The 24,611-nt window shown below is 47.0% G+C and overlaps 3 protein-coding genes across 4 annotated transcripts in view; 2 read left to right on the top strand and 1 right to left on the bottom strand.

The window, feature by feature from the left end:
- Nucleotides 1-24,611, bottom strand: part of LOC138797178 (zinc finger protein 300-like) — an 898,668-nt gene that overhangs the window by 420,984 nt on the left and 453,073 nt on the right. The gene's annotated exons all lie outside the window — the stretch shown is intronic.
- LOC138797169 (zinc finger protein 84-like) overlaps nt 1-24,611 on the top strand; it is a 221,087-nt gene that overhangs the window by 16,709 nt on the left and 179,767 nt on the right. The gene's annotated exons all lie outside the window — the stretch shown is intronic.
- Nucleotides 4,737-24,611, top strand: part of LOC138797208 (zinc finger protein 850-like) — a 42,771-nt gene continuing 22,896 nt past the window's right edge. The window contains exons 1-2 of the mRNA XM_069977044.1: nt 4,737-4,869; nt 10,610-12,382. Of these exons, the coding sequence (XP_069833145.1) occupies nt 4,737-4,869; nt 10,610-12,382 (1,906 nt within the window). The remainder of the gene's footprint in view (nt 4,870-10,609; nt 12,383-24,611) is intronic.

The raw sequence follows: 24,611 nt of genomic DNA, 5'->3' as shown, positions 1-24,611 counted from the left end.
GGGGCAGGGATATAAGGGGGGGCTCCACCTTACAGCTACATTACAGTAACCCCCCCCCTGTGTATATATGTATAGTGCAGTATAGTGAGGGGGGGCAGGGATATAAGGGGGGGCTCCACCTTACAGCTACATTACAGTAACACTCCCCCCCCCCGTGTATATATGTATAGTGCAGTATAGTGAGGGGGGCACAGGGATATAAGGGGGGGCTCCACCTTACAGCTACATTACAGTAACACCCCCCCCCTGTGTATATATGTATAGTGAGGGGGGCACAGGGATATAAGGGGGGGCTCCACCTTACAGCTACATTACAGTAACACCCCCCCCCTGTGTATATATGTATAGTGCAGTATAGTGAGGGGGGGCAGGGATATAAGGGGGGCTCCACCTTAGAGGCTACATTACAGTAACACCCCCCCCCCCTGTGTATATATGTATAGTGCAGTATAGTGAGGGGGGGGGCACAGGGATATAAGGGGGGCTCCAACCTTACAGCTACATTACAGTAACACCCCCCCCCCTGTGTATATATGTATAGTGCAGTATAGTGAGGGGGGGCAGGGATATAAGGGGGGGCTCCACCTTACAGCTACATTACAGTAACCCCCCCCTCCTGTGTATATATGTATAGTACAGTATAGTGAGGGGGGCACAGGGATATAAGGGGGGGCTCCACCTTACAGCTACATTACAGTAACCCCCCCCCCTGTGTATATATGTATAGTACAGTATAGTGAGGGGGGGCACAGGGATATAAGGGGGGGCTCCACCTTACAGCTACATTACAGTAACCCCCCCCCCCGTGTATATATGTATAGTGCAGTATAGTGAGGGGGGGCAGGGATATAAGGGGGGGCTCCACCTTACAGCTACATTACAGTAACACCCCCCCCTGTGTATATATGTATAGTGCAGTATAGTGAGGGGGGGCAGGGATATAAGGGGGGGCTCCACCTTACAGCTACATTACAGTAAACACCCCCCCCTGTGTATATATGTATAGTGCAGTATAGTGAGGGGGGGGGCAGGGATATAAGGGGGGGCTCCACCTTACAGCTACATTACAGTAACACCCCCCCCCCTGTGTATATATGTATAGTGCAGTATAGTGAGGGGGGGGGGCACAGGGATATAAGGGGGGGCTCCACCTTACAGCTACATTACAGTAACCCCCCCCCCTGTGTATATATGTATAGTGCAGTATAGTGAGGGGGGCAGGGATATAAGGGGGGGCTCGACCTTACAGCTACATTACAGTAACACCCCCCCCCCCATGTATATATGTATAGTGCAGTATAGTGAGGGGGGGCAGGGATATAAGGGGGGGCTCCACCTTACAGCTACATTACAGTAACACCCCCCCCCCCCTGTGTATATATGTATAGTGCAGTATAGTGAGGGGGGGCAGGGATATAAGGGGGGGCTCCACCTTACAGCTACATTACAGTAACCCCCCCCCCCTGTGTATATATGTATAGTGCAGTATAGTGAGGGGGGGCAGGGATATAAGGGGGGGCTCGACCTTACAGCTACATTACAGTAACACCCCCCCCCCCATGTATATATGTATAGTGCAGTATAGTGAGGGGGGGCAGGGATATAAGGGGGGGGCTCCACCTTACAGCTACATTACAGTAACACCCCCCCCCCCTGTGTATATATGTATAGTGCAGTATAGTGAGGGGGGGCAGGGATATAAGGGGGGGGCTCCACCTTACAGCTACATTACAGTACCCCCCCCCCGTGTATATATGTATAGTGCAGTGTATTGGGGGGGGGCACAGGGATATACGGGGGGGCTCCACCTTACAGCTACAGGAGGAGGGGTGTTACATTGTGTTACTATCAGTGTGTGACCCCAGCAGTAAGGTAAGCTTACAGGAGGAGGGATGTTACATTGTGTTACTATCAGTGTGTGACCCCAGCAGTAAGGTAAGCTTACAGGAGGAGGGATGTTACATTGTGTTACTATCAGTGTGTGACCCCAGCAGTAAGGTAAGCTTACAGGAGGAGGGATGTTACATTGTGTTACTATCAGTGTGTGACCCCAGCAGTAAGGTAAGCTTACAGGAGGAGGGATGTTACATTGTGTTACTATCAGTGTGACCCCAGCAGTAAGGTAAGCTTACAGGAGGAGGGGTGTTACATTGTGTTACTATCAGTGTGTGACCCCAGCAGTAAGGTAAGCTTACAGGAGGAGGGGTGTTACATTGTGTTACTATCAGTGTGACCCCAGCAGTAAGGTAAGCTTACAGGAGGAGGGGTGTTACATTGTGTTACTATCAGTGTGACCCCAGCAGTAAGGTAAGCTTACAGGAGGAGGGGTGTTACATTGTGTTACTATCAGTGTGTGACCCCAGCAGTAAGGTAAGCTTACAGGAGGAGGGATGTTACATTGTGTTACTATCAGTGTGTGACCCCCCAGCAGTAAGGTAAGCTTACAGGAGGAGGGGTGTTACATTGTGTTACTATCAGTGTGACCCCCCAGCAGTAAGGTAAGCTTACAGGAGGAGGGGTGTTACATTGTGTTACTATCAGTGTGTGACCCCAGCAGTAAGGTAAGCTTACAGGAGGAGGGATGTTACATTGAGTTACTATCAGTGTGACCCCAGCAGTAAGGTAAGCTTACAGGAGGAGGGGTGTTACATTGTGTTACTATCAGTGTGTGACCCCAGCAGTAAGGTAAGCTTACAGGAGGAGGGATGTTACATTGTGTTAAGTGTGACCCCAGCAGTAAGGTAAGCTTACAGGAGGAGGGATGTTACATTGTGTTACTATCAGTGTGACCCCCCAGCAGTAAGGTAAGCTTACAGGAGGAGGGATGTTACATTGTGTTACTATCAGTGTGACCCCCCAGCAGTAAGGTAAGCTTACAGGAGGAGGGGTGTTACATTGTGTTACTATCAGTGTGACCCCCCAGCAGTAAGGTAAGCTTACAGGAGGAGGGGTGTTACATTGTGTTACTATCAGTGTGTGACCCCAGCAGTAAGGTAAGCTTACAGGAGGAGGGGTGTTACATTGTGTTACTATCAGTGTGACCCCAGCAGTAAGGTAAGCTTACAGGAGGAGGGATGTTACATTGTGTTACTATCAGTGTGTGACCCCAGCAGTAAGGTAAGCTTACAGGAGGAGGGATGTTACATTGTGTTACTATCAGTGTGACCCCCCCAGCAGTAAGGTAAGCTTACAGGAGGGGGGATGTTACATTGTGTTACTATCAGTGTGACCCCCCCCCCCCCAGCAGTAAGGTAAGCTTACAGGAGGAGGGGTGTTACATTGTGTAATATGTGAAATAACGTTTTCCTTCCTGTATCAGGACACAAGGATCTGTACCGGGGGGAGCAGCCGCTCATGATGGAGGATCAGCCGCCCGGCCTCACAGCACAAGGTAAGAGGAGACCTTCCTGATTCTAGAGAGCAGGGGGGAGGGGCCCCTAGATCCTCCTCCCATCCTCTTTCTTCTCCTATCCTCCTCGGCTCCTCCTCCCATCCTCTTCCTCTTCCTCCTCCCATCCTCTTCCTCTTCCTCCTCCCATTCTCTTCCTCTTCCTCCTCCTCCCATCCTCTTCCTCCTCCTCCCATCCTCTTCCTCTTCCTCCTCCTCCTCCCATCCTCCTTCCTCTTCCTCCTCCTCCCATCCTCCTTCCTCTTCCTCCTCCTCCTCCTCCCATCCTCTTCCTCTTCCTCCTCCTCCTCCCATCCTCTTCCCATCCTCTTCCTCTTCCTCCTCCTCCTCCCATCCTCTTCCTCCTCCTCCCATCCTCTTCCTCCTCCTGCTCCCATCCTCCTCCTCCCATCCTCCTCCTCCTCTCCTCCTCCCATTCTCCTACTCCCCCCATCTTCCTCCCCCCCATCCTCCTCCTCCTCCTCCTCCCATCCTCCCCCCATCCTCCTCTTCCTCCCATCCTCCTCCCTCCCATCCTCCTCCTCCTCCTCCCATCCTCCTCCCATCCTCATTCTCTTCCTCCCATCCTCTTCCTCCCATCCTCCTCCCTTCCTCCTCCTCCTCCCATTCCCCTCCCTTCCTCCTCCTCCTCCCATTCCCCTCCCTTCCTCCTCCTCCCATCCCCCTCCTCCCTTCCTCCTCCCATCATCCTCCCCCCCCCCCCGTCTTCCTCCTCCCATCCTCCTCCTCCTCCTCCCATCCTCCTCCTCCTCCCCATCCTCCTCCTCCTCCTCCCCATCCTCATCCTCCCCCTCCTCCTCCTCCTCCCATCCCCCTCCCATCCTCCTCCTCCCATCCTCCTCCTCCCCCCCATCCTCCTCCTCCTCCTCCTCCTCCTCCCATCCTCCTCCTCCCATCCTCCTCCTCCTCCCCCCCCCATCCATCTCCTCCTCCTCCCCCCCATCCTCCTCCTCCTCCTCCTCCTCCCATCCTCCTCCTCCCCCCATCCTCCCATCCTCCTCCTCCTCCTGGTGACATGTAGCAGTGTATAATGGATTGGCTCCCTGTGTGTTCCCTACAGATGGAGGCAGTGACAGGAATCCACCAGAGAGGTGTCCCCGTCCTCTGTATTCCCAGGACTGTCCAGAGGGAAATGTCCCAGCAGACAATCAGCAGGTAGATGAGGCTGATGCTATAGCACTATATCTCTATAGCGCCCCCCGGTGCTGGTGGTTGTTGCTCCTGCACTCATAGATGTGATGAGGCTGATAGATACATGTTGCTGGTTTCTTATGTTGATGTGTTAGATTTTCCCTCCTGTCTGCTGGATTGTACTGAATTGTTCTATATGTCCCATCAGGGGGGAGATCAGGTGACTAATATTAAAGTGGAGGATGAAGCAGAAGAAGAGAGGATGAGGGGCGATCCCCCGTGTATGAGTGAGGTGAAGGAGGAGGAGGCGCCGGCAGCTGGTACCCCAGGTATGGTATATTATATGGCAGTGCTGTGTACCCTCTGTTTGTCCTCTGGGGCTGACTGACATCCGCCATTGCTTCCGCTCATCTGCAGACACCAGACCACTTGGGGGGGGAGGGGGGGTTAGAGAGGGGTCACTCAGAAACCCGTGCCTCAGCCGCCATGTTCCCAGCTGCTATTACCTGCAATGGTCCCATCCCCGATGTCTAGTGGAGGGATTGCCCCCCTGCAATGTGATGGCGGAGCAGCAGCCCATCCAAATGGTTAGTCCAGGATCCTGAGCCACGAGATCAGGGACTTCTAGCCGGCAGAGAGGGCACCGACCCTGAGACCCAATGTGATCAGACAATTAATATACTGATACTTGTGCCGTCCAGCACCGTAACAGCCTCGGTAATCTCCAAGGCACTGACACCTGCCAGCGTTATACAGAGGGAATAGAGCACAGGATAACAGCGTTATACAGAGGGAATAGAGCACAGGATAACAGCGTTATACAGAGGAATAGAGCAAAGGATAACAGCGTTATACAGAGGGGAATAGAGCAAAGGATAACAGCGTTATAAGGAGGGAATAGAGCACAGGATAACAGCGTTATACAGAGGGAATAGAGCACAGGATAACAGCTTTATACAGAGGGAATAGAGCACAGGATAACAGTGTTATACAGAGGGGAATAGAGCAAAGGATAACAGCGTTATACAGAGGGAATAGAGCAAAGGATAACAGCGTTATACAGAGGGAATAGAGCACAGGATAACAGCGTTATACAGAGGGAATAGAGCACAGGATAACAGCGTTATACAGAGGGAATAGAGCACAGGATAACAGCGTTATACAGAGGGAATAGAGCACAGGATAACAGTGTTATACAGAGGAATAGAGCAAAGGATAACAGCGTTATACAGAGGGGAATAGAGCAAAGGATAACAGCGTTATAAGGAGGGAATAGAGCACAGGATAACAGCGTTATACAGAGGGAATAGAGCACAGGATAACAGCTTTATACAGAGGGAATAGAGCACAGGATAACAGTGTTATACAGAGGGGAATAGAGCAAAGGATAACAGCGTTATACAGAGGGAATAGAGCACAGGATAACAGCGTTATAAGGACGGAATAGAGCACAGGATAACAGCGTTATACAGAGGGAATAGAGCACAGGATAACAGCGTTATACAGAGGGAATAGAGCACAGGATAACAGCGTTATACAGAGGGAATAGAGCACAGGATAACAGCGTTATACAGAGGGAATAGAGCACAGGATAACAGTGTTATACACAGGGAATAGAGCACAGGATAACAGCGTTATACAGAGGGAATAGAGCACAGGATAACAGCGTTATAAGGAGGGAATAGAGCACAGGATAACAGCGTTATACAGAGGGAATAGAGCACAGGATAACAGCGTTATACAGAGGGAATAGAGCACAGGATAACAGCGTTATACAGAGGGGATAGAGCACAGGATAACAGCGTTATACAGAGGGAATAGAGCACAGGATAACAGTGTTATACACAGGGAATAGAGCACAGGATAACAGCGTTATACGGAGGGAATAGAGCACAGGATAACAGCGTTATATGGAGGGAATAGAGCAAAGGATAACAGCGTTATACAGAGGGAATAGAGCACAGGATAACAGCGTTATACAGAGGGAATAGAGCACAGGATAACAGTGTTATACAGAGGGAATAGAGCACAGGATAACAGCGTTATACAGAGGGAATAGAGCACAGGATAACAGTGTTATACAAAGGGAATAGAGCAAAGGATAACAGCGTTATAAGGAGGGAATAGAGCAACGGATAACAGCGTTATACAGAGGGAATAGAGCACAGGATAACAGCGTTATACAGAGGGAATAGAGCACAGGATAACAGTGTTATACAAAGGGAATAGAGCAAAGGATAACAGCGTTATAAGGAGGGAATAGAGCAAAGGATAACAGCGTTATACAGAGGGGAATAGAGCACAGGATAACAGTGTTATACAGAGGGAATAGAGCACAGGATAACAGCATTATACAGAGGGAATAGAGCAAAGGATAACAGCGTTATACAGAGGGAATAGAGCACAGGATAACAGTGTTATAAGGAGGGGAATAGAGCACAGGATAATAGTGTTATACAGAGGGGAATAGAGCACAGGATAACAGCGTTATACAGAGGGAATAGAGCACAGGATAACAGTGTTATACAGAGGGAATAGAGCACAGGATAACAGTGTTATACAGAGGGAATAGAGCACAGGATAACAGCGTTATACAGAGGGAATAGAGCACAGGATAACAGTGTTATAAGGAGGGGAATAGAGCACAGGATAACAGCGTTATACAGAGGGAATAGAGCACAGGATAACAGCGTTATAAGGAGGGAATAGAGCACAGGATAACAGTGTTATAAGGAGGGGAATAGAGCACAGGATAACAGCGTTATACAGGGGGAATAGAGCAAAGGATAACAGTGTTATACAGAGGGAATAGAGCACAGGATAACAGTGTTATAAGGAGGGGAATAGAGCACAGGATAACAGCGTTATACAGAGGGAATAGAGCACAGGATAACAGCGTTATAAGGAGGGAATAGAGCACAGGATAACAGTGTTATAAGGAGGGGAATAGAGCACAGGATAACAGCGTTATACAGGGGGAATAGAGCAAAGGATAACAGTGTTATACAGAGGGAATAGAGCACAGGATAACAGCGTTATACAGAGGGAATAGAGCACAGGATAACAGTGTTATACAGAGGGAATAGAGCACAGGATAACAGCGTTATACAGAGGGAATAGAGCACAGGATAACAGTGTTATACAGAGGGAATAGAGCACAGGATAACAGTGTTATACAGAGGGAATAGAGCACAGGATAACAGTGTTATACAGAGGGAATAGAGCACAGGATAACAGTGTTATAAGGAGGGGAATAGAGCACAGGATAACAGCGTTATACAGAGGGAATAGAGCACAGGATAACAGTGTTATACAGAGGGAATAGAGCACAGGATAACAGCGTTATACAGAGGGAATAGAGCACAGGATAACAGTGTTATACAGAGGGAATAGAGCACAGGATAACAGTGTTATAAGGAGGGGAATAGAGCACAGGATAACAGCGTTATACAGAGGGAATAGAGCACAGGATAACAGCGTTATAAGGAGGGAATAGAGCACAGGATAACAGTGTTATAAGGAGGGGAATAGAGCACAGGATAACAGCGTTATACAGGGGGAATAGAGCAAAGGATAACAGTGTTATACAGAGGGAATAGAGCAAAGGATAACAGTGTTATACAGAGGGAATAGAGCACAGGATAACAGCGTTATACAGAGGGAATAGAGCACAGGATAACAGCGTTATACAGAGGGAATAGAGACATTTAAACACATTTAGCTTTTTAAAAAGCTTTTAATTTTTTAATGGCTGTGAAATAAAATAAAAGTGATAGAAGTTTCCTATCACTGTAACCATACTGACTTGAGTAACATAGATAACATGTCAGTTTTACCATAGGGCGACCAGTGTGAACACAAAACCTCCTGAAATTAAAAAAAATTGTGTTTTTTTTATTTTTTATTTTATGGCACAAATACATTTTTCACGGCTTCTTAGCCTACTTTATGGAAAAATGGCTGACGAGCTGCTGTCCATGTTGATACTTCTGTCACCCAGAGACTATAAGTTTTATCCGTCCTTACATTATACATGTGCCTCCACCCAGCTCCATCTCCTCCCCCCCCTTACATTATACATGTGCTTCCACCCGCTCCATCTCCTCCCCCCCTTACATTATACATGTGCTTCCACCCGCTCCATCTCCTCCCCCCCTTACATTATACATGTGCTTCCACCCCGCTCCATCTCCTCCCCCCTTACATTATACATGTGCTTCCACCCTGCTCCATCTCCTCCCCCCTTACATTATACATGTGCTTCCACCCTGCTCCATCTCCTCCCCCCCTTACATTATACATGTGCTTCCACCCCGCTCCATCTCCTCCTTACATTATACATGTGCTTCCACCCTGCTCCATCTCCCCCCCCCTTACATTATACATGTGCTTCCACCCCGCTCCATCTCCTCCCCCCTTACATTATACATGTGCTTCCACCCCGCTCCATCTCCTCCCCCCCCTTACATTATACATGTGCTTCCACCCCGCTCCATCTCCTCCCCCCCTTACATTATACATGTGCTTCCACCCCGCTCCATCTCCTCCCCCCCTTACATTATACATGTGCTTCCACCCTGCTCCATCTCCTCCCCCCTTACATTATACATGTGCTTCCACCCTGCTCCATCTCCTCCCCCCCTTACATTATACATGTGCTTCCACCCCGCTCCATCTCCTCCTTATATTATACATGTGCTTCCACCCTGCTCCATCTCCCCCCCCCTTACATTATACATGTGCTTCCACCCCGCTCCATCTCCTCCCCCCCCTTACATTATACATGTGCTTCCACCCCGCTCCATCTCCTCCCCCCCTTACATTATACATGTGCTTCCACCCTGCTCCATCTCCTCCCCCCTTACAATATACATGTGCTTCCACCCCCCCCCTTACATTATACATGTGCTTCCACCCCGCTCCATCTCCTCCCCCCTTACATTATACATGTGCTTCCACCCCGCTCCATCTCCTCCCCCCTTACATTATACATGTGCTTCCACCCCGCTCCATCTCCTCCCCCCTTACATTATACATGTGCTTCCACCCCGCTCCATCTCCTCCCCCCCTTACATTATACATGTGCCTCCACCTCGCTCCATCTCCTCCCCCCCCTTACATTATACATGTGCTTCCACCCCGCTCCATCTCCCCCCTCTTATATTATACATGTGCTTCCACCCCGCTCCATCTCCTCCCCCTTACATTATACATGTGCCTCCACCCCGCTCCATTTCCCCCCCCCTTATATTATACATGTGCTTCCACCCTCCTCCATCCCCCCCTTACATTATACATGTGCTTCCACCCTGCTCCATCCCCCCCTTACATTATACATGTGCTTCCACCCCGCTCCATCTCCTCCCCCTTACAATATACATGTGCTTCCACCCGCTCCATCTCCTCCCTCCTTACATTATACATGTGCTTCCACCCCGCTCCATCTCCCCCCTTACATTATACATGTGCTTCCACCCTGCTCCATCCCCCCCTTACATTATACATGTGCTTCCACCCGCTCCATCTCCTCCCTCCTTACCTTATACATGTGCTTCCACCCCGCTCCATCTCCTCCCCCCCTTACATTATACATGTGCTTCCACCCGCTCCATCTCCTCCCTCCTTACCTTATACATGTGCTTCCACCCCGCTCCATCTCCTCCCCCCTTACATTATACATGTGCTTCCACCCCGCTCCATCTCCCCCCCCCTTACATTATACATGTGCTTCCACCCCGCTCCATCTCCTCCTTACATTATACATGTGCTTCCACCCTGCTCCATCTCCCCCCCCCCTTACATTATACATGTGCTTCCACCCCGCTCCATCTCCCCCCTTACATTATACATGTGCTTCCACCCGCTCCATCTTCTCCCCCCTTACATTATACATGTGCTTCCACCCCGCTCCATCTCCTCCCCCTTACATTATACATGTGCCTCCCCCCCGCTCCTTCTCCCCCCCCCTTACATTATACATGTGCTTCCACCCCGCTCTATCAATTTATAAACTTTTTTACTTTTTAAGGTTTGAAAAAAAAAATAAAAATCAATTTTTGACCCTGACAGGAGAGCACGGTGATATCTGTGAGGGAGACTCCATGTTATGTGTGAATTATAAAGAAGAAGCTGTCGGTGCGGAGCAGCGCTCCTCAGGAGAAGATCTCCTCCCCCTTACCGTTCATCCAGGTTGTCACACGACAGATCTATCATATAATCCTCCTGACCAATCACACAGTGTTACCACAAGGACGGGTCAGAGAGGGGGGAAACGTTTTCAGTGTGGTGAATGCGGAAAAGGATTTACAAAAAGATCAGCTTATCTTACACACAGAAGAATTCACATTGTAGAGAGCCCATATTCATGTTTAGAATGTGGGAAATGTTTTACAAGAAAATCATCTTTGGTTGTACATGAAAGAATTCACACGGGAGATAAGACGTATTCATGTTCAGAATGTGGGAAATGTTTTACAAGTAAAGCAAGTCTTGTTCTACATAATAGAAGTCACACAGGGGAGAAACCATATTCATGTTCAGAATGTGGGAAATGTTTCACATATAGGTCAAATCTTGCTGCACATAAGAGATGTCACACAGGTGAGAAGCCGTATTCATGTTCAGAATGTGGGAAATGTTTTACAAGTAAATCAAGTCTTGTTCTACATAATAGAAGTCACACAGGAGATAAGCCATATTCATGTTCAGAATGTGAGAAATGTTTTATAAGTAAATCACATCTTGTTATACATCACAGAAGTCACACAGGAGAGAAGCCATATTCATGTTCAGAATGTGGCAAACGCTTTATAAGTAAATCACAGATTAATCAACATGCAAGAAGTCACACAGGACATAAAACATATGCATGTTCAGTATGTGGGAAATGTTTTACATGTAAATCAAGTCTTGTTCTACATAATAGAAGTCACACAGGTAAGAAGACGTATTCATGTTCAGAATGTGGAAAAAGTTTTACAAGTAAATCACATCTGGTTAAACATGAAAGAAGTCACACAGGGGAGAAGCCATATTCATGTTTAGAATGTGGAAAAAGTTTTACAAGTAAATCATATCTGGTTACACATGAAAGAATTCACACAGGCGATAAGCCATATTCATGTTCAGAATGTGGGAAATGTTGTATAAGTAAATCACATCTTGTTTTACATCACAGAAGTCACACAGGAGAGAAACCATATTCATGTTCAGAATGTGGCAAACGCTTTATAAGTAAATCACAGATTAATAAACATGCAAGAAGTCACACAGGACAGAAACCATATGCATGTTCAGAATGCGGAAAATGTTTTATGAATAGAAAACATCTTAATACACATAAGAGAATTCACACAGGAGAAAAGCCATATTTTTGTTCAGAATGTGGAAAATGTTTTATAGATCAATCAAATCTTGCTCAACATCAGAGAAGTCACACAGGAGAGAAGCCATATTCATGTTCAGAATGTGGGAAATGTTTCACAAAAAGCACAAATCTTGCTCAACATGAGAGAAGTCACACAGGTGAGAAGCCATATTCATGTTTAGAATGCGGGAAATGTTTTACAAGTAAATCAGATCTTGTTAAACATGAAAGAAGTCACACAGGGGAGAAGCCATATTCATGTTCAGAATGTGGAAAATGTTTTACTAGAAAATCACGTGTTGTTATACATAAGAGAAGTCACACAGGTGAGAAGCCATATCCATGTTCAGAATGTGGTAAATGTTTTACATGTAAATCAGATCTTGTTAGACATGAGAAAAGTCACTCAGGGAAGAAACCATATTTATGTTCAGAATGTGGGAAATGTTTTTCTGCTAAGTCCTATCTTGTTAGACATGAGAGAACTCACACTGAGGAGAAGTAGGATTGATGTTTTATATATGGAAAATGTCTTACTAGGAAAATATATTTTTAAATTCATCAAAGAATTCCCAGGTTATTTCTGGTGAGAAATGCAGTCTGAATAAAAGTTCTTCTTACCCCATCTGGTTTGTCAGACATTAAAGCAGTGTGCCGACTAAGAGCGCTTGTCCCCTGTGTGTATGCGATTACTTAGACTCCACCATCTCAGGAGCGGGAGCCTCAGTCTCCATGTGCAGGGTCTATGGGAGCAGAGGGAAGTGCCCATAGACAGTGATTGCAGATCCCTTGTACAATAAAGCGTCTACATGGAGAGGACAAGGAACCCCGTCATTGTTTCATTTTATTTATATAGCGCCAACAGATTCCGCAGCAATGTACAATCCTGGGGACATACAGAGACATAAATCTGACATTACAGAGATACATATAATTATCCATCCATGAGGTGAGGTCCCTGCTCGCATGCACCATCTTACACACTATGAGGAGGGGGGCGAGACACAATGACAGAGGGGCAAAGTGCTTCATTCTTCTTTGGGGGGTTTTGTTCTGCTTTGTGTTTCTGTACTTCCTGGTTGAGCAGGTGTACTCAGTACTAAAGGTCCCAGAATGCAATGCTTTCCCTCAGCTGTTCCATCACAGTCCCCCACCCTGCCTATTCCCCGCACAAAGCTGTTGCAGAACATCTAGGCTGTTCACACAGGGCAGTTTCTTGGTCATTTTGGCAGCAGGGTGAATCTTGATAAAAGCGCCCCCCCCCCCCCCCTGTGCGTGTATCCATAGTAATAATGTCCCCTGTGCTGTGTCTCCATAGTAATAATGTCCCCTGTGCTGTGTCTCCATAGTAATAATGTCCCCTGTGCTGTGTCTCCATAGTAATAATGTCCCCTGTGCTGTCTCTATAGTAATAATGTCTCCTGCTGTGCATCCATATAGAAATGTCTCCCTGTGCTCTTCCCCATAGTAATAATGTCCCCTGTGCTGTCTCCATAGTAATAATGTCCCCTGTGCTGTGTCTCCATAGTAATAATGTCCCCTGTGCTGTCTCTATAGTAATAATGTCCCCTGTGCTGTCTCTATAGTAATAATGTCTCCTGCTGTGCATCCATATAGAAATAATGTCTCCCTGTGCTCTTCCCCATAGTAATAATGTCCCCTGTGCTGTCTCCATAGTAATAATGTCCCCTGTGCTGTGTCTCCATAGTAATAATGTCCCCTGTGCTGTGTCTCCATAGTAATAATGTCCCCTATGCTGTCTCTATAGTAATAATGTCTCCTGCTGTGCATCCATATAGAAATGTCTCCCTGTGCTCTTCCCCATAGTAATAATGTCCCCTGTGCTGTCTCCATAGTAATAATGTCCCCTGTGCTGTCTCCATAGTAATAATGTCCCCTGTGCTGTCTCTATAGTAATAATGTCCCCTGTGCTGTCTCCATAGTAATAATGTCCCCTGTGCTGTCTCTATAGTAATAATGTCCCCTGTGCTGTCTCTATAGTAATAATGTCCCCTGTGCTGTCTCCATAGTAATAATGTCCCCTGTGCTGTCTCTATAGTAATAATGTCCCCTGTGCTGTCTCCATGGTAATAATGTCCCCTGTGCTGTGTCTCTATAGTAATAATGTCCTGCTGTGCTCTGTCCCCATAGTGATGATGTTCCCCTGTGCTGTCTCTATGGTAATAATGTCCCCTGTGCTGTGTCTCTATAGTAATAATGTCCCCTGTGCTGTCTCCATGGTAATAATGTCCCCTGTGCTGTGTCTCTATAGTAATAATGTCCTGCTGTGCTCTGTCCCCATAGTGATGATGTTCCCCTGCTTTGCCCCAACACAAAAACAAACCAAACTTCTCACCTAATCCTGGAATGGAGCTGGTCTTCCTCTCATCTGGCTCTCTGCCCTCCTTTCCAGCCCATCAGCTGGAGGATTCATCTGCTAGAGAGATTAGGGGGTGATGCTTGGGGCAGTGATGGGGAGATCAATGGGGTTTGCAGGGAGGGAGGGTTTGGTGGGTGCTGGCTGGTGCAGACATCTAGCCCAGAGCTCAGTGGGGTCCAGGGGAAAGGGGCAGAGCATTATGGGCCCATGGGCAAAGCTGTGAACTGTTGCTCCCCCCCCCTCCGCTGACCAAACACCCCCAACATTGCTACCCCTCCAATCTTCCCAGCCAGTCTGAAGCCACCCTACTCCTTCCCCCGGACCTGCCCCACATAGAAGCCAATGACCCCCAATAGTGCCTCATAAAGTAACCATTCCCCCCATAATGCCCCATATAGTAGCCAGTCTCCCCATAGTGCCCCATACAGTAACTGCTCCCCTCTCCCATAATGCACCATATAGTAGCCTGTCCCCCATGGAGTAGCCCATCTCCCCCATAGTGTCCCATATAGTTGCCAGTCCCCCATTGTGCCTCATATAGTAGCCTGTTCCCCCCCCCCCCCATAGTGGCCCATATAGTAGCCTGTCTCCCCACAGTGCCCCATATATCCATTTAGTAGCCCCCCTTCCCCATAGTGCCCCCACCAGGAAAACAGTAACTCACCTGTGCTGGCTCCCCAACAGCTCCTCTCCCGGCAGCTCGCGGTCTCCTGTCATTCTTCAGCACAGGCAGCCGGGTACAGAGACGCTGCCTGTCCCTGCAGATGAATGACAGAGGCTGCAGGTCACATCCGGCACAAGCAGCGTCCCTGTACCCTGCTGCCTATGTCGGAATAGGAGAGAGGAGCTGCCGAGGAGCTCCCCCCCGGACCTGACGATTACATGGTAGCGCTGCGGCCGTGCTGCTAATTGGTGGCTGAGGGCCGGCACCAGACTAAGGGAGCTGTCGGGCAGCGGAGTGCGGGAAGACGGCGCTGGGTGATTGTGGGAGGGCTGGGCGCTGTCGCCCCCTAGCTGTCAGCGCCCCGTGCGGTGGCCCGGCCCGCCCGGTCCTAGAAACGGCCGTGTGTTCACACATTGCAATTTCATTGTGTTACTGAATTATTTGCAGTTCTTTATCATTTCATTGTGGTCCCACCCGCACAGCACGCTGTATTCTCTACCTGTAACACCACACAGCACGCTGTATTCTCTACCTGTAACACCACACAGCACGCTGTATTCCCTACCTGTAACACCACACAGCACGCTGTATTCTCTACCTGTAACACCACACAGCACTGTATTCTCTACCTGTAACACCACACAGCACTGTATTCTCTACCTGTAACACCACACAGCACGCTGTATTCTCTACCTGTAACACCACACAGCACGCTGTATTCCCTACCTGTAACACCACACAGCGCGCTGTATTCTCTACCTGTAACACCACACAGCACACTGTATTCTCTACCTGTAACACCACACAGCACGCTGTATTCTCTACCTGTAACACCACACAGCACACTGTATTCTCTACCTGTAACACCACACAGCACGCTGTATTCTCTACCTGTAACACCACACAGCACTGTATTCTCTACCTGTAACGCCACACAGCGCTGTATTCTCTACCTGTAACGCCACACAGCACACTGTATTCTCTACCTGTAACACCACACAGCACGCTGTATTCTCTACCTGTAACACCACACAGCACGCTGTATTCTCTAACTGTAACACCACACAGCACACTGTATTCTCTACCTGTAACACCACACAGCACGCTGTATTCTCTACCTGTAACACCACACAGCACGCTGTATTCTCTACCTGTAACACCACACAGCACTGTATTCTCTACCTGTAACACCACACAGCACTGTATTCTCTACCTGTAACACCACACAGCACTGTATTCTCTACCTGTAACACCACACAGCGCTGTATTCTCTACCTGTAACACCACACAGCACGCTGTATTCTCTACCTGTAACACCACACAGCACTGTATTCTCTACCTGTAACACCACACAGCACTGTATTCTCTACCTGTAACACCACACAGCACACTGTATTCTCTACCTGTAACACCACACAGCACGCTGTATTCTCTACCTGTAACACCACACAGCACGCTGTATTCTCTACCTGTAACACCACACAGCACGCTGTATTCTCTACCTGTAACACCACACAGCGCTGTATTCTCTACCTGTAACACCACACAGCACGCTGTATTCTCTACCTGTAACGCCACACAGCACGCTGTATTCTCTACCTGTAACACCACACAGCACTGTATTCTCTACCTGTAACACCACACAGCACTGTATTCTCTACCTGTAACACCACACAGCACTGTATTCTCTACCTGTAACACCACACAGCACGCTGTATTCTCTACCTGTAACACCACACAGCACTGTATTCTCTACCTGTAACACCACACAGCACACTGTATTCTCTCCCTGTAACACCACACAGCACACTGTATTCTCTCCCTGTAACACCACACAGCACACTGTATTCTCTACCTGTAACACCACACAGCACGCTGTATTCTCTACCTGTAACACCACACAGCACTGTATTCTCTACCTGTAACACCACACAGCACACTGCATTCTCTACCTGTAACACCACACAGCACGCTGTATTCTCTACCTGTAACGCTGATATTGGAATAAAGCAAAGAACTGTTGAAAAGAAAAAAATAAATTTAATTTAATCTCTACACACATTTTATGAATAAGCATCTTTTACCTTTGAAGTTGATTCTCACAAAAAGGACTTTATCCGATACTATCTTACATGGGATATATTGTTTATGCCTTGTTTTTTGTGCAGGTGGTATTGGCAGTGCCGACTCTCATCCTCTCTGCTGTTTAGCATTATCTATTTGTGTTACTGCATCATTTTTGTGCAGATACTTCAGTACTGCAATGACACTCCAGCATGTGTAGACTTCTGCACAATCAGTGAAGTTGAAACACCTGCTTCTGGCTGGTCAGAGATGGTGGATCACTCAGGGGATTGGGGGATCCAGACCCGCCTCCTGTGAGATCATGCCCGACCCCCTCTCTGCATCATCAGCCTGTGCTCAGCAAACACACACAACATGTGAGACAGAGGCATGGAAGATTTGTCTCCTTGGGGCGGGGGGGGGAGCAGCAGGAGACTATGTGGATTGGCACAGGGGCCATTTTATCTTCACCTCCTGGATTTCTATCAGCTACCAGTGTGACAGAACCGCACAGATACAGTAATACATTGTATAGACACATCTATATAACTTTTATAATTTTTTTTTAATAGAAAACAAGTTTTCCTTATCCGGAGTTCCCCTTTAAAGGGTTTGTCCAGCGAACATCTTTTTCTTTCAAATCCACTGATATCAGAAAGTTATATAGATTTGTAATTTACTTCTCAAGTCTTCCTATACTTATTAGCTGCTGTATGTCCTGCAGGAAATGTTTTATCTTCAGTCTGACACAGTGCTCTCTGCTGACATCTCTGGCCGAGATAGGAACTCCTGTTGATTTAAAAGAAAAAGATTTTTGCTGGACAACCCCTTTAAGGCTGTTAGAAATCACTGCCCCTAAATCCTTCTCTTCTGAAGTCTTTGCCAACACAGAACTGTGGATATGATACCGGATAAAGTATTCCTCCTCCCCAAGTGCATTATTTTACATTGGGAAATATTTATATTTCAGTAATTTTTATTTAGAGAAAATATTATATAACAATAAAATAGTTAAAATCTGGGAGTGGCACAAAATACATACAAATCCAAAGGGATACAAAGGCGATTCATAAACCTTTCCATTAATCAGTATTCAGTACACCCACATACAGGTAACATCTTATTCGTTTGCTATCAATTTTTTTAGCATATCCTGCCAGTCTAAGTGAACATATTCCAGGATTCATATCAAGAACTATGTTGCAGGTTTACAGGTTTACTGATATACACCTCCCTTATTTAACATGAGATATATTATATTATTTAACCTAAACTAATCCCTATATACAACTAACAAGCCATCCCGGATCTATTCAATTAACCTACCCCAAAAACCCCCGCCCCCGAAATCCCCCCCCCCCCCAACCTACAAGGCCGTCGCTGCAGAGGGAAGAGATGATTAATTACTTTGCCTCCATCTTCCCCACATTTGTTGGTAGTTCTTCTTGCCTTTATTTGTCTGAGAATAATACATTTTCTTGTAGGAATGGATGTTATTACCAACCGCTAACCATTTAACCCCTGTCTGTCCTCTGAAATTCAGTGCCTCATTATTACAACACCTTTAGAGTTAGAAGCTGGTGAGAAATAAGTTCTAGAGAGCATCCCATAACTATACAGGCCGGCGTGAACGGAACCTCCACCCCTAGTCTGGCTTAATACAATCTACCACTTCCCCCCAAACAGTTGGCTTTCCCTACATTCCCAGAACAGGTGGATATTATTCCGCATTTAGGGCAACCAGAAGAGTCTCTTATCTTGTAGAGGAAAGCTGGGATAATGGAACCAGTGTAAAATCTTGAACTGGACTAGTCGATGTTCCACATTAATTGTACTAGTTTTAACATTTTCCATTATATTAGCCCATTCATGGTCTGTAAGTGGGCCCAAACTCCTTTCCCATCTGTGTTTAAAATTTTGGTGAATATTATAAGTGCCTGTTTTCAGAATAACCCGATACATCATTCCCACCTCCCCACGTTTATCACCCTTCATTCCTTCCATATAATAAAAAGAGCTTGCTCCTGTGTATCAAAAATGTCTTGATTCGGAGTGGACCGAACCGCGTGAGTTATTTCATATAGTGAAAAAACTGTCGCTCCTGTAAAGAAAACGAGCCACAAACTGTGGAAAAACTATCCAATTTACCTAGTGTGAATATTTGTGTGTTTCCCTAATGTTATATCTAGCCCAAAATCTAATGTGTAGTTCCCCCAGATTCCTATTCGCCCACAGTGGAGTGTATCTATTAACTAAATTACTTTAATCTTCTTCCAGCCCTTCCCCCATAGGCTATAGAAATGTTACCAGCTATTACCCTATCCGCCTCTAACGCACTGATAAGGTTTCCATAATAATTTCCCTCCTTGTCACCTCTAATTAGATCCCCAAGTCCAGTTTGTTGGTTCCTCTGTATATTCTGTAATTGCATGGAAAGAAAATAAAACATAAAATCTGGGAGAGAAAAGCCACCAAGTCGATCCTGGACCGTAAGATGCTTGTATTTGATCCAGACACGGCCCCTGCCCCAAATCAAGCTGTTTAGTTCAGACTGAATTGCTGTAAACCATTTATCCGAGATCCAGACCGGGGTAACTGAGTATGTACAATACCTGCGGCTGTATTATCATACCAATTAATGCCATCCTGTCGGTGTGTGAGAGCGGCAATCTCTGCCAAATATCTATCTTTTGTCGGATCTTATTTATAAGAGGTCTAAGATTCAATTCCCCAAACCTGCGTACATCTGCCGCTATATTCACTCCCAGATAAGAGAGACTCTGGTTTTCACCAACCACCTGTAATCCTAATTCCGGGATTTTGGTTCCCTGTCCAAGAGGAATACAGAACGATTTCTGCCAATTGATGCTGAGGCCGGATATATCTCCAAACTCACCAATCCTCCGCATCACTCGGGGAATCGTCAGATCTGGATCCCGGATAAACAATAACATATCATCGGCATACAATGTCATTTTATCATTATCTCCTTTAATTCCGAATCCCTTAATCTCATTATCCTGAGTGATATACAAAGATAAAGGTTCTATGTATATGGCATATAATAATGGCGACAGCGGACACCCCTGCCTGGTCCCCTGGGTCAGAGGGAACCAGTCAGTGGCGCCCCCATTTATCGCCAGTTTTGCCACAGGAGAAGAATACAACAACCTAATCCGGTCAGTCATAGCCGGACCAATCCCAAAAACTGCCCGGGTCTTCCAGAGATATCCCCACTCCACCCTATCAAACGGCATCCAATGACTGGATGGAGTGGGGAGACTCCTCAGGCAGCTGTATATTAGCATAGACCCGTTCTATATTACTGAGAGTAGATCTCCCTGGTATAAACCCATTCTGATCCTCACCAATAATCTGCTTATTTACCTCCTTTATCCTTATCGCCAGAACCTTGGAAAAAATCTTACTATCGAAATTCAACAAAGATATCGGGCGATAAGAACCCATCTCGCAGGGATCTTTTCCCTTTGGAAATATAACTATAGTTGCTTCTCTCATTGAGTCTGGAAGTTTACCCGAGGCACAGGATTCATTAATAACTTCTATAAAAATTGGTAGAACCACACTGGCGTATTTTTTATAGAATTCACAAGGGATTCCGTCGGGGCCTGGTGCAGAGCCATTGGCAGATTCACCCAGGGCCTTCTGTAGCTCAGCAAGGGAAATATCCCTATCTAGCTGTTCCGAAAGATCCGGGGAAAGAGTCGGATGCTCCAGATCAGCAAAAAAAGGTCTAAGCAGTCGTGAGAATCTCCAGCAGTGTAAGTATATAGTTCTGCGTAATATTGAAGAAAAGCTTTATTACTTTCCTGTTTATCCGAGGTGTAATCACCGCTATCCTTCCTAATCTCATCAATACTACTCTTGTTTCCCTGTGCTTTAACCACATCCGCTAAGATCGTGCCAGGCCGTCCCCTTGAAGTATAACGTCTTTGACTACAGAAAAATAATTTTTGCTGGGCCTTTTCCAACATATGCTGAGAGAGACTGTCCTGAGCGGCCTTAAGGTCGCCCAATATCTTGTCTGTAGGATTGTCCTGATATGCCTGCGCTAAATGTTGTGCACTACGCTCGAGTTCCTGCTCCTTACACCTAAAATTACGTTTACTACTGGAGATCTCCTTATACAACAAACCCCGAATAAAGGCCTTGAGTGAATCCCAAACCACCTGGATACCTGCGGAGTTCTTATTTACTTGCCAGAAGAACTGTATTTCACGGTCTATTTTCCTGTCATCATCTATTATTGAAAGCCAGTGAGGATCCAACCGAAATATAGAACCCCCCAGGTTTCTTCCCTCTCGTACTCGAATTGCAACTACCATAGGAGAATGATCAGAGTTTTTACTTCATAAGACATTTTAGTAACCATCCTCAAGGCAGAAGAATTACAGAGAGAAAGATCTATGCGAGATGCAGTATGGTGTGTAGTACTAAAGCAGGAGAATTCTCGTCTATCACCATACAGGTACCTCCAAATGTCATTCCAGCCGACCTCCCCCCCCCCCCGTGCTTCTCTCCCCCAAGCCTCCTCACCTCCATCGAGCTTCAGGTACAGCCCACCCGTAGCGCCCGCCGGACGTGCTGATCCAATCAGCGGAGACCGGGAGCTTGGGGCCGGTGCGACGGGCCGTGGTGTAAGCATCCAATCAGCGCGTGCGCCATGGCCCGGTCTCGGCAGATTGGATTGGAGCAGCACGTCGGGCGGGCAGTAGGTGAGGCGGGCGGGCAGCAGCGGCGATCTGCGAGCCAGATGCGGCCATCAAAAGAGCCGCATCTGGCACGCAAGACCGGGGCAGCAGGCATTTTATTCAGGCATGAGTAATAAAACTGCGGCGGACTCCAGGGACCACAGCAGGCGCTGCACATCACTCAGGGGCCCCCTGGGCCCGAAAGTGACATGCTGCCGTGTGCTGCATACTAATAATGTGGTATACTAATAATAACCGGCCACATTATAATCCCCCACTGGTGGGCACTAGTGTGCTGTCTTCACCTTGGTGCTTAGGACTGTGATATGGATATGTATGTGTGTATGTATATATATATACATACAGTGGGGAAAAAAGTATTTAGTCAGTCACCAATAGAGCAAGTTCTCCCACTGAAAAAGATGAGAGGCGTCTGTAATTGACATCATATTAGACCTCAACTTTGTGAGACAAAATGAGAAAACAAATCCAGGAAATCACATTGTCTGATTTTGTGAGAATTTATTTGCAAATTATGGTGGAAAATAAGTATTTGGTCAGTAACAAAATGTCATCTCAATCCTTTGTTCTATCTCCTTTGTTGGCAATGAGAGAGGTCAGACGTTTTCTGTAAGTCTTCCCAAGGTTGGCGCACACTGTTGTTGGTCTGTTGGCCCATTCCTCCATGCAGATCTCCTCTAGAGCAGTCATGTTTTGGGGCTGTCGCTTGGCAACACGGACTTTCACCTCCCTCCAAAGGTTTTCTATAGGGTTGAGATCTGGAGACTGGCTCGGCCACTCCAGGACCTTGAAATGCTTCTTACCAAGCCGCTCCTTGGTTGCCCTGGCGGTGTGCTTTGGATCATTGTCATGTTAAAAGACCCAGCAGCCACGTTTCATCTTCAATGCCCCTGCTGATGGAAGGAGGTTTGCACTCGCGATCTCACGATACATGGCCCCATTTATTCTTTCATGTACCCGGATCAGAGACACAGCCCCAAAGCCTGATGTCCCCCCCCCCATGCTTTACAGTAGCTATGGTGTTTGATGGATGCAACTCAGTATTCTTTTTCCTCCAAACACGACAAGTTGTGTTTCTAGCAAACAGTTCCACTTTGGTTTCATCAGACGATAGGACATTCTCCCAATACTCTTCTGGATCATCCAAATGCTCTCTAGCAAACTTCAGTCGGGCCGGGACATGTACTGGCTTAAGCAGTGGGACCCGTCTGGCACTGCAGGATCCCTGGCACTGGCGTAGTGTCTTACTGATGGTAGGCTTTGTTACATTGGTCCCAGCTCTCTGCACTTCATTCACTAGGTCCCCCCACGGGGTTCTGGGATTTTTGCTCACCGTTCTTGTGATCATTTTGACCCCACGGGACGGGGTGAGATTTTGCGTGGAGCCCCAGATGGAGGAAGATTATCAGTGGTCTTGTATGTCTTCCATTTTCTAATTATTGCTCCCACAGTCGATTTCTTCACTCCAAGCTGGTTGCCTATTGCAGATTCAGTCTTCCCAGCCTGGTGCAGGGCTACAATTTTGTTTCTGGTGTCCTTTGACAGCTCTTTGGTCTTCACCATAGTGGAGTTTGGAGTCTGACTGTTTGAGGGTGTGCACAGGTGTCTTTTTATACTGATAAATTTAAACAGGGGCCATTACTACAGGTAATGAGTGGAGGAAAGAGGAGACTCTTAAAGAAGAAGTTACAGATCTGTGAGAGCCAGAAATCTTGATTGTTTGTAGGTGACCAAATACTTATTTTCCACCATAATTTGCAAATAAGTTCTTACAAAATCAGACAGACAATGTGATTTTCTGGATTTGTTTTCTCATTTTGTCTCTAATAGTTGAGGTCTACCTATGGTGTAAATTACAGACGCCTCTCATCTTTGTAAGTGGGAGAACTTGCACTATTGGGGACTGACTAAATACTTTTTTTCCCCACTGTATATATATAGAGTGTGTGTGTGTATAAGCTTTTGCTCCTAGCGTTATTTTTGTGAGAAGGAGCTCCTCCTGTTAGATTTATCTGTTACTATGCGACCTCTCTCCTTCATTAAGAAGAATATATGCCCTGCCTGTTTTAATGTCATCGTTATAAAAGCCGGTTCTTCCTTCCTATCTGTTCGGTCAGATAATAAGGATGGGATTGCAGCTACTACATTTATTGCTATAGCGTCTGTAGAAGCGCGCATGCGCATGAAACAGCTGTTACCCGATCCGGTCTTCTGAAGTCTGTGGTGCAATATATTAGAGATGAGCGACCCTGGAGCAGCTGGAGTCCATCCGATCCCGAACATTCGGCATGTGATTGGCAGGGGCTGCAGAAGTTGGATAAAGCCCTAAGGCTATGTGGGAAACATGGATATAGTCATTGGCTGCATCCATGTTTTCCAGACAACCTTAGAGCTTTATCCAAGTTCAGCAGCCCCCGCTAATCACATGCTGAACGCTCGGGATCGGATGGACTCCAGCTGCTCCAGGGTCGCTCATCTCTAGCCATAATATTCAGGAGCATTAGAGGAGTAGGGCAAGGGAGGTCACTGGAGCCCCCCCAAGGCCTCCCAGGACTACACCAGGTCACTATCTGGGGGGATGGGGGAGATTCTGGAGTTAAGGAGGCCCTGATGGGAGTCACCCAAGACAGCGGGATCCTGAATTTTATTCTTCCAGGGCTTCAATATAGAGTTATCTTCTCCCCCAAATGTTTCCTAGTCCGCCTACCTTCTCATCTCCTGTAATCAGGGCTCTTACAGTGTCTAGAAGCTGATAATGCCCTGCAGGGGCGGAGCTAGGATTCATGGGGCCCCATAGCGAAAAACTGTACGGGGCCCCATGAATCCTGTACGCCCCCCTCCCCCGCCAAACACAGACAATGACG

Source organism: Dendropsophus ebraccatus, chromosome 7, assembly GCF_027789765.1.
Source record: "Dendropsophus ebraccatus isolate aDenEbr1 chromosome 7, aDenEbr1.pat, whole genome shotgun sequence".
Taxonomy (NCBI): Eukaryota; Metazoa; Chordata; class Amphibia; order Anura; family Hylidae; genus Dendropsophus; species Dendropsophus ebraccatus.
This window is presented reverse-complemented; position numbering and strand designations above follow the sequence as displayed.